At 46.8% G+C, this 10,402-nt stretch overlaps 1 protein-coding gene across 1 annotated transcript; it reads right to left on the minus strand.

Moving 5' to 3' along the window:
* Window positions 1-1,468: 1,468 nt before the first annotated feature.
* Window positions 1,469-10,247, minus strand: aasdh (aminoadipate-semialdehyde dehydrogenase). Its single transcript, XM_080474506.1, has 14 exons — window positions 9,840-10,247; window positions 9,658-9,769; window positions 8,983-9,239; window positions 8,086-8,278; window positions 7,773-8,014; window positions 7,594-7,700; window positions 7,345-7,517; window positions 6,178-6,499; window positions 5,998-6,110; window positions 5,262-5,919; window positions 5,023-5,186; window positions 3,396-3,521; window positions 3,155-3,286; window positions 1,469-1,973 (listed from the first exon to the last, which is right to left on the minus strand). Exons 1-14 carry the CDS (start codon window positions 10,076-10,078, stop codon window positions 1,581-1,583), a joined length of 3,231 nt encoding a protein of 1,076 aa, XP_080330632.1. The 5' UTR covers window positions 10,079-10,247; the 3' UTR covers window positions 1,469-1,580.
* Between the last annotated feature and the right edge of the window lie 155 nt (window positions 10,248-10,402).

Consider the following 10,402-nt stretch of genomic DNA (forward strand, 5'->3'; position numbering starts at 1 on the left):
GTTCACACATCTCCGTCCATAAACTCAAACGTATCGCACTTCCACTCCGCTTCGTAAAGCTTTTGGTTTTTCACGCCAGGCCTTCTGAGCCGTCTGCCTATCTTTATATTCTGTTAAACTGGGACGGTACAGACGGGTATCCTGGCAGATCTCCTCACACAAGCCCTCCTCAAAGTAGACCTCCGTTGTCTTCGTGGGTTGCTCCGGCGCATGCGTGGTTCAGTCCGCTGGTCACACGCAGATGCAAAAAGTATGAATTGTCATAAAATGCTCGCCGGGTTGTATCGGGGGATCTTTTTTCAAGTGCAAGTACTCCTTGCAGTATCGGACCGATACCCACTACTGGTATCGGTGCATTCCTACTTGAAGGAATATGCCCCCCCCCCCTCCCCACACACACTCCGGGGTGGCCAGAAACTTTAGACTTCACTATCAGCAGGTCACCTGATACTGTGAAGGATCCCGTGCTACCATCAGTTCCTCAGTGGATAAGTGGCGTAGTGAGGAACCTTAAACGAGAGAAGATAAGATATACAGTGGGACGTTCCTAAAAGCCATTTATTACAGTGTGGAGACCTTTTGAATATTGTGTGACCAACCATATACACAGTTGATTAAACACATAAGCACACTTCACATTATTTGGAGATTTGATGTTTTAGAACAGAAGGTGTGTTTTTATGAACATATTTGTAAGAATGTGTTTCTGAAGTCTTATTTTTATTTTTTTTTAATTCCTAATCTTGAATAGCTCCCGTATTGAAATACGAGACGGGCAATTTCAATTCTACAATTTCTTTCCACCGATTAAGGAACAAAATAACTTCATGTTGTTTCTCTCTAATCGTCACATGGAGCTGTAAGAAACGTGGCTTCTTTCAAAAAGTGATGTGTTAATTGCTTTTAACTTTTTTTTCAATTAGTTTAAAAAAACAAAAAACAAGAACGAAGTTGGAATTGAACATGTTTGGTTATTTTGACCAAAAATGCTTCAAGGTTTATTGGATGTAAATGACAACTTTACATGTGTATGAACTGAGACTGTCATGAGCAGCTTCTCTCATTATGGGTTGCAAGCTTTTTCACAAAAAGGGAAATATATAATATATAATACATATAATATATAATCATAGAAACGTTACTGAGCAGAAGCAGAAACTTGCTGTTTTGTTGCTGCCACCTAGTGGTTAGAGTTGGTAAGCCTGAAAACATGAGAATATCTAGGATGACCGGAGGCAACAAAACATTTCTAGTCTTATTCTGTGTGTTGATGTGAAAACAGAAGTGGTTAGTGCTCTGGCCTCACAGCGAGAAGGTTCAAATACTGGCTGGGATCCAAGTGGAGTTTTCATGTTGTGTGTGTGAAACATGCATGTGAGGTTAACTGTTGACCCTAAATTGCCCCTAGGTGTATATCTGCCCTCATCCATACGCTGGGATTGGCTCAGTGCCCCTGAACGGGAGAAAGATGGCTTGTTTAGCAATAGTATCGTTATTGTGAACACAAATTTTCACAGCCCCCCTTTTCCCCCCTCCGTCACAGAACCAGTGTTTAATATCAAAATGTCTCCAAAAACACATTAAAAGTCTTCAGGTTCCAGCTTTAAGCAATACACGTAATCGTCTCGACACCCGAGCACCAGCGAGCTTCCCCACGCCACGGGCGATGAAAACAGCTCCCCGGGCAGCCTGTGGGAGGCCAGCGAGCGTCCGTCCTGTGCGTCCAGTATCCAGACGGTGCCGTCGGTGGACGCCAGGCCCACCAGGAGGCCCCCGCGCCCCGCCGCAGAGCCGTCCAACACGCACGGCGAGCCGTACACTTTGCCGGCGGCCTGAAAGCTCCAGAGCAGAGCTCCGTCCGAGCAGCTCAGGCAGTACAGGCGGCCGTCGTGAGAGCCGCAGAGGAGCCGCTGCCGGTCGGGGGTGAAGCAGGGGGAGGAGAAGACCGGACCCTCCGTCAAAAACTGCCACAGCTGCGGAGAAACACAAAGAGAGGCACAATGAACACCGGCAGCGTTAGAACATGGAGGTCCATTACTACCACTTAAACATAGACACATTTTAATCATTCCTTTAAGTTTTTTAGATATTTTTAGTGGTTTTGGCCTTTAAGTGTTTTGCCTCTGAGCCATTTGAATTGTTCGGACTGATTTAGCTGTTTTTGTCTATTTCACCAATTCTTTAGCAGTCTCACCAGTGTAACCTTCTTCTGCTGTTCTTACCGTTTTCAGCAATTTCACATTTTCAAGCCAATTTTAGCTCCTTCTTTTCCACCTTTCTTCAGCAGCTTCACCTTCTAAAGCCAGTTTGATGCCTAACATACATCTGAGCTTACAATTTTAGCCATTTTACTTTTCTTGAGCAATCTCTAGTAGTTTTAGCGTTTCCAGCATCTCTTTCTATTGTTTCTCTAATCCAGGGGCGTCGTAGTCATTTAGTTCTGCTTCCACATACGTCCCAATTTCATCTCGAGTGGGCTGAACCAGTCCAATGGTGCCATAAAAACCGAGAAATCTAAACTTTTTCTTTCTTCGCAGATCATATGTGATGAAAATGTCAATATTTCCACAAAACCAAGCAATCACACCTGAAAATGACACCAACCTCAACATCAAGCCGATTTTAATGAAACCTCCTGGTGCAAAATTCAATGAAAGGTCCTAAAAACTTCTCCTACAGCTGTTGCATTATGGGTGTTTTTGTTTTTTTACAAACTCACCCTGACAGCAGGGCTTTGAGGCTAACGCCTGTTTGATGGCGTCACCGATTTCTCAGCTCGGGTCTCAATGTTGTTTTACGTCGCTACTCTTAAGAAATGAGTTTCAAAAATGAAACCAATGTTTGAATTAACAATTTGATCGGCCGGATTGAAGCCGCTTGCAGACCGGGTTTTGGCCCACGGCCCTTATGTTTGACACCCGTGCTCTACAGAGACAAATATAGAGGTAAATCAGCATCACGGACAAAACATTGAATTAAACTCTGTTTTCTTAAAACTTTTGTCACCTTGAATAGCGAGGGGGGGAAAAAAAAAAAAAAAGAGATGAAAATGTTTATTTTTCATGAACTTTAGAGCGTCAGCCTCTTTCAGCCTCTACAGCCTCGACTCCTGAACCGAGGAGTTAAAACACAGAGTCTAAACTCGGCTTCTCACCGCTTTGCCCGCGCTGTCAAAGCAGCAAACGTTTCCGTCCACCGAGCCGATCGCGACACGCTCCGAGCAGCAGCTCGGAGACGAGAAGAAGGGAACGTTTCTGCAATGAGACCACAGAACGTCGCCGCTGTCCTGGAAGAGAAAGCGCCCTGTCAAGACGGTGCATATTTCTCCACGTCGCTGCCGGAGCTTAAAAGGCTTTCATGTTGGAAGTGGAGAGCGGTGGCGTCCCTTCACTCACCAGGCTGAGACAGAGCAGGCGTCCACCCAGAGACGCCACGTACGTCCGTCGGAGGGCCGGGTGGAGACGCGGCGAAGCGAACACGGCACCGCCACCGCAGTGACGCTTCCAAACGCATCGACTGGCCTGAAAAACACGAGAACGTTATATAGGTCAGACTTTAGAGCAGAGAGAGAGAGAGAGAGAGAGAGAGAGAGAGAGAGAGAGAAAACCCTTCATGAAAGACAGAAATGAGGTAAAAACAACATAAATATGCTGAAAGTTCTTCTTCTTTTCAATCCAAGCTCGTGACGTTCAGACTTCCTGCTCCGACTGCAGATTGTGACCTGGTTGATCTGAAATTCCGCGCAGCTCAGAGAGATCCTCCCTATATCGGTGATTCCCAACCATTTTCTTGAGCGACCCAAATGTTTACCACTGTCGTCCTCGGCGACGCTCCAACCACAGCCTGCGCAATATGTGAAATCCAGTTTCTGTGACGAGGCGTTCCATTCGTCTGAGGATAAACTCGTTGGGTTTCCAGTTTCAAACTTTCATTCTCCAGTTTTTCACCATGAAAAACGCATTCAGCTCTAATTTTGTCCAAAGCTTCTATGAAGTCATATTCTATGTAACTCTATTTGTACAGTCTGGGTTTTCTTTTTGTTTTTGACCAATTCATCTCTCTCTTTATGCTGACTCGCTTAAACTTAGTAGTTTGGGGACATAAATTGATTAAATGCTGACTCACCTATTTTTTAAGATGTAAAAATTTTTTATACGCCTTAAATCTAGAGTGTGAAAGACCTTTTAGTTCAGGGGCTACAAACAGCACAATTTCATCTGGAGTGGGCCACATTAGTAAGATAATGCTATTAGATTAGATTAACCTTTATTAGTCCCACAAGAGAGAAGTTGTGGTGCAGTGGTCAGTCACACAGACGTACCAGGAAAGCTTTGGAACCCCAATGAATCTTTGGCGACATGCCAGTTACCCCTGGTTGAGAATCACTGTCCCATACAGCAGACAGACCTGTTATCATGTAAAACATGGTTAAAAGAAAAGGTCAATAAAAACATAAATGGATTCATTCAAACACTCTGGAATCCCCCGATGTCTACGTTCTCATGCAGTGCAGCACGTTTCAGGAAAACTTGCGTTTTCCCTGTTCACATGGAGCGGGAGAGCAGTGTGTTGTTGGACGTGTTGCAATCTGCAAACACCGACTTGCACCGTTGTTATCAAAGTAAAAGACCAGCTAAATTACATTAAACCAAATTTTATTGTTGGCATTTAAAAAACATCGTTGTCTGAAGAGGGTCAGTAATCGTTATACCAGTTTGCTGGTGGTATGTGTCAAAGGTTTCAGCCATTCGTCTACGACCTGTCCCCAGCTCACAGCTCTGGAATCTGTTGGGCTGAGGACAGACTCATTAAAAGGACTCGGTGAAGACACCAGGTCTGTACTGGAACCTGAAAGTGGAATAAGAAGGTAAATGCTGGACCTTTACGTGAGTTAAAACTATGTTTGACTATAAAAGAAGACTTTCTGAGTTCCACAAGGCTCCATCCTGGGGCCTCTAATACTCACCACACTCATGTCTGCATAAGAGTAGATCACAGAGAACACACATGAAGCGCACTCACCTGTGGATTCAGGGCGTAAACATTCCCGTCATGTGACCCCACTATCACCAGACCCGTGTGAGGATCGACGGCCGGGCTGCTCTTCACAGCGTCTCCCGTCTCAAACACCCACCGCGTCTCTCCGGAGTCGGCGCACAAGAAGTACACGCCGCCATCGTAACAACCTGTGACAAACACGTTGCAGCTAATAATAGAACAGACGAATCCCGAAGGTGCAAACGGGGGGAAATGGTGCCGACCTAAAACAACGAGGGTGCCGCAGTGAGACACGGCGGCGGAGGCCTCGATCCGGTCCCCGAGAACCCGCTCCCACCGCAGGCTGCCGTTGGTCAGGTCTAACGCCTGGACTCTGTGGGAGTGGGAGCCGATGAACACCGTCGCTCTGGCGGCGTCCGACCCCTCGCCTGTTCCCCCCCGTACAAGCAGCACCGGGGAGGCGTCCACACACTTGCCCGTGTCCGAGGACCAGCTCAGAGTGAGGCCCAAGCTGCGGCTCTCTGTTCTCATCTTTTCAGGAAGCAGCTCGGAATTCACTCCGACGTCCTCCGTGTTCATCTCCATCAGATCTCCCGCCCGTCTCATAACTTTAAAGCTCAGTTTCTTGGTGGCTGCCGAGTCCCTGCGGTCCCTCTTCGTCCGGACCACAGCGGGACGGTCAGCGGGTCGTTTCCTCGGCTCGGACGGCGATGGGTCCTCGCGCTGCGTTATTCCGGAGACGTGACGCAGGACGTCGGAGAAGGTCCCGTCGAGTATGATCTCCAGAAGCTGCGGTGAGCTCGCTCCCAAAGCGGTGAGGATGTCATCGGTGAGACTCAGCGCCTTCAAAGAATCTCCTCCGCTGAACAGGAAGTTGGAGTCTTCTTTAACGCTCTCTTCTCTGGGGAGACCTAAAGTCTTCTGTTGAGTGACGGTTTGAAACCTTCAGGATGTTGAATGTTAAAATTGAGGTGAGCTGCTTCACGAAAGTGGACCTACCTGCCACAAAGCCTGCAGACGCTGCTCCAGCGGGCCGGCGTCTCCTGGAGAAGCTTCTGGAGTCCATCTTTCTCTCTCATATATTCTCACGAGAGCCTTCAGGTCCACTTTGCCTGCCAAACAGCAAACATCAGTGATTAGATGCAGAGGGAATGAGCCACTGCTGCATCCGAAACTCACCGTGAGGGTTCAGGCTCAAAGCCGGAACGAGCAGCAGCACGTCGGGAACGCTGTGCGGCGGCAGCAGAGCAGACAGCTGCCTCCCGATGAGCTTCTTCAGATCTTCTTCTGCACCGCCCGTCTCCTCCGGCTGGTGTTTGCCAGAGGAGGGAAGGTTCTCCTGATGCTCAGCCAACACAGGACGCTTTGTTTCTGCACGCTGCGGCACGGAGGAGGCGGAAGACGCCTTCTCCTCTTCCGACGCGACGATGAAGGCGATCAGTCGGAAGCCGCCGTGCAGAGCGACAGCACAGGACTCCACCTGCGGGAGAGTCAGCATCACCTGGAGGGGCGGAGATTTTAAGATAGTCTTCCGTCATCCACAACAAGCCCGAACCCTGTTCTTTTAAAGGTGCCATAGGTCAAGACTGCCGGGAGATGGATAGATAGATAGATAGATAGATAGATAGATAGCTCTCTCTCTCTCTCTCTCTCTCTCATCGGTGCTTCCTGACTCCATTCTGCCATCTCCAGTTTACTAATGTTTAGTTTTAGTTCATAAGACATTCGGCCGTCTGCGTTTATTTCTTCCAGATTACAATTTTGACTTGGTGCTGATTTACTCATGTAGTTTTTAGATTTCTGAGTTTATTAACTTCCAGCGTTTTTGTAGTTTTGGAAATCCTGACTTCTGGTGGCGTCTCTGTTTTTGTGAGTAACGTTTTTTTTTTTCTTCTTCCAGTTTGTAGTTTACCTCCTGTCCACTAGTTGGTTGTGTCGAGTCTTAGTTGATTTACCTTTTTGTAATATCGCTCCTTTTTGTTCCCTTGTCTTGTGTTATTGTGAGGTTCTAAGTTTTGTAAATAAACCCCGATTTTCTGTCTGTGTTCTGTGTTTCACTGCTCTGGCATCTGGCTCGGGCCTTTTGGGTGATTGGGAATAACATATGTGCTCGTGAAATATGCAAATTCTCCAGATGTGACATCTTCTGAAGGCGCAGTTTTATGTAAAAGAGCAATTTCTGAAATTGTTCCTCAACTTACACGGACCTGACAGATTGGGAAACGAATGCACATCTTTACATGGATTCTACTTTTTAACCCAATCATGTCACTGACCTGTTGCCCATCAACTTCATCAGAACACAAACCAGATTGTTTACATAAGCTGTACAGACAAACGTCCTACTTGCTGCACGCCGTCCAGGTTCACTCGTTTCCCGTGACGTTTGATGATCCTGTCCCTCCGACCGAGGTAGAACATGCGTGTGTCCTGCACCTTCACCCAGTCTCCGGTGGCTCTCATCGTCCCGGGGACGAGCGCGTCCTCGTCATCCAGGAGACAGACTCTGTCCTCTCCACCTGCAGCGAAGGCCACACGGCTCAAACTTCAGTTTGATTCATTTATGTCTTCTTCTTCCTGAGAAATCCTTCCCACCTATAAACACCTGCCCTTCGCCGTCTGTCACCACGCAGCCGTCTTCACCTCTCACCTCCACCACCGTGTCCATCAGAGGCGTCCCCAGAGGCACGGGAGGATCCGTTCTGCGGGGTGAGTTACGGCAGTCAGCCGCTGAATATTACAAAATCAGAAGAAGCTTCACTGTGAGCGCTCACGTGCTGCTGGAGCTCAGCAGAGATTGTGGGATTTGGTAACAGGAGGCCCAGCAGGACACTTCAGTGATCCCGTAGATGTTGTAAATCTGGGTTTTATTGTCCTCATGTTTCCAGCTTCTCAACAGAGCCGGCGACGGGCAGGCTTCTCCGCCCAGAGCCAGCACCCGCAACGAGGAGTCGGACGACAGCACGTCCTCTTTCAGGACCCGATGGCCAAAACGCAGCAGCAGAGTGGGCGTGATCTAAAACGGAAACAATCCCATCAGACAAAGAATCCCCGAAGAAACACGGACGTGGATGAGCCGGCGCTCGCCTGTAGGACCGTCGTCTTGTGCTCTTTAAATAGGAGTTGAGCCAGTTTATTGGGCATTTTCTTGACCACGGTGGGGACAATAAGGAGCTGAGCCCCGGACGACAGAGCCAGGAAAATGTCCACCACGGAGGGATCAAAGGTCAAAGGTGAAGCGAGGAACAACACATCATCTGCACTTATCTGAAACAAAGACCTGAACACAGAAAGTTTGCTTATTTATTAAAAAGAAGCCCGACAGTCTGATTCTAGAGGAGGGGTCTGCAGCCTTAATGGACAAAAGAAACAATTCTGTGATCAAACTGGAGCCGCAAAACACATTTAACTTTACTTGTATACTGTTAACTGTGTTAAATCACTTTGAAATGATTTCCATCCGAGGAGGTGATGCGTGCTGTGGAGCTTTTGGCCGAGATTTCAATCTCAATGGCTTTTTTCTTTCCTGGTTGAACAAAGGTTAAATAAAAACAATAAATAAATAACATTGAGCTAATGTAATTTTATTGTAAGTACATAAACTGTATCTTCCGTTGCACTGATGAAGTTTCAATCACAGTTCAGGAGTTTACCATTTCATTACATTTTCAGCTGCTTTTGAAACTGATTTTAGCAGGTACATTTTTCTTTATCAGTATTTTCTGACATTTTAGCAGTTTTAACCATTTTGGCTCCTTTTTTTTTTAAAGCAGTTTTAGTTTACTGTAAGAAATTCTCGTCATTTTAGGCTTCTTCTTAAGCCGATTTTGCATTTTGTATGATTATTTCCCATTTCTTACGGTTTTATCTATTTTCCCCATTTTCAGTTGTTATGACGTTTATTAAAGTATATACGCCACGTGGCTCTTCAGCCACAGGTTGCAGCCCCCCTGATCTTAAAGGAACAAATATAAGCTCACTGACCTCAAATGCAAAATGTTGGGAAGAATACACTTGTGTGGGACCCTCACGGTTTTCGGAAAACCTGTTGATCCAGATGTGTGCAGGACGTATGCCAGGTCGCTGTGCTTGAAGAACTCAGCAGCTCCGGCTTGTTCCGTTTCCCCTGGTTTGTTCTGGCCATGCTGCGGCCCACCGATTCGTATCAGGGTCAGTTTGAACTTGGGCAACTCCGCGGAAACTTTCACAGTCACCTGCTTGATGAGAGCGGCCTTGAATTGCTGGACGGAGGGGGGAGAGACGGGGAGTAGTTGTGAAAAGCAAAAAGGTCAATGTACAAGCATACATCAGAGAATTTAGATTGATTAATAATAAAGTTGAACATCGAATAAGAAGATAAAAATCAAATAAGTAATATTAAACATTCAGGCTTTATGATGACTAATATAAGTGCAGAGACGCTGACAATAACTCAGATTGATCTGAGCGTGGGGCGACATGGGTGTGTAGTGGTGAGCAGGACTGCCTCACAAGAGGGGAAGTTGTGAGACTGATTTGTGAGTCTGCATGTACTCATGGCACCTGAAAGCATTTTTTTCAGGGTTCCACCTAAAGTCCAGATGTATGCCTTTGAGGTCACAGATAATATTGACCCCAAGTATGTGTGAATGTGTAGGATGGATGGATGGATGTTCCAACCTGCAGCAGGTGAGACGCCACAGCGCAGTACTTGAGGTTTCTGACTGTAGCAGAGAGATTTCCATCTGCTTCTGGGTCCAGGGGGACATAAGCAGCATCAAACTGCAGGACCCTTAAGAAAAAACGAGTAACGTATGATTCATGTAGAAGTCACTCCTTCCTGGAAGACGTTTCCTACTTACCCCAGGATCCAGACTGGTGTGAGCACATCCTCCCCGCAGTACAGCCCGATCCCTCCCCCGCTTTGAGAGCAGTTTTCCCGCAGAGATCTGAAGAGTTCCCCGGAGAGTTCATTCAGCTGTCGATAGGACAGCGACACCGGGATCCCGGACTGAGAGCCGCCGGCGAAGGTGACAGCCACCCGGTCAGGATGCAGAGAGGCTGCCGCTGATACCAGCTCCTGCAGGGTCCGTGCAGACATCCTGACCAAACATTCTGGACGGACAAACCCAAAATAAAGACAAATAGAGTCAAATAAATGAAATGTATTCTCTTCTCTTCTTATTGGTTTAATGGCAGTTTTAAAAAGCTTTCTCTCAACGTGGAGAATGTTTTATGTTTGGCTCACGTTTGTCGCATAAAAATGACGTAAGAGTTATACTTCACGGGCTAATCTTAAACTCGTAAATGCTGGAGTTTTCAGTTATTTGGGAACGATAGTCAAAAATATAACACGCAATATCAGACAAAATAAAAATGCTGTGACTCATATTGATTAAGTTAGGGGAAAAGTGGCAAAGAGATT

This window comes from Lipophrys pholis (assembly GCF_963383615.2).
Source record: "Lipophrys pholis genome assembly, chromosome: 11".
In the NCBI taxonomy this organism is placed as follows: domain Eukaryota; kingdom Metazoa; phylum Chordata; class Actinopteri; order Blenniiformes; family Blenniidae; genus Lipophrys; species Lipophrys pholis.

What these genes read in the sequence shown, in the direction of transcription:
- aasdh (XM_080474506.1), bottom strand. Translation starts at nt 10,078, where the DNA reads ATGTCTGCACGGACCCTGCAGGAGCTGGTATCAGCGGCAGCCTCTCTG. An exon ending in ACACCAGTCTGGATCCTGGG is followed by an intron (nt 9,770 to 9,839) that starts GTAAGTAGGAAA and finishes TTTTTTCTTAAG; the next exon opens with GGTCCTGCAGTTTGATGCTG. An exon ending in CTGCTGAGCTCCAGCAGCAC is followed by an intron (nt 7,701 to 7,772) that starts GTGAGCGCTCAC and finishes CTCACCCCGCAG; the next exon opens with AACGGATCCTCCCGTGCCTC.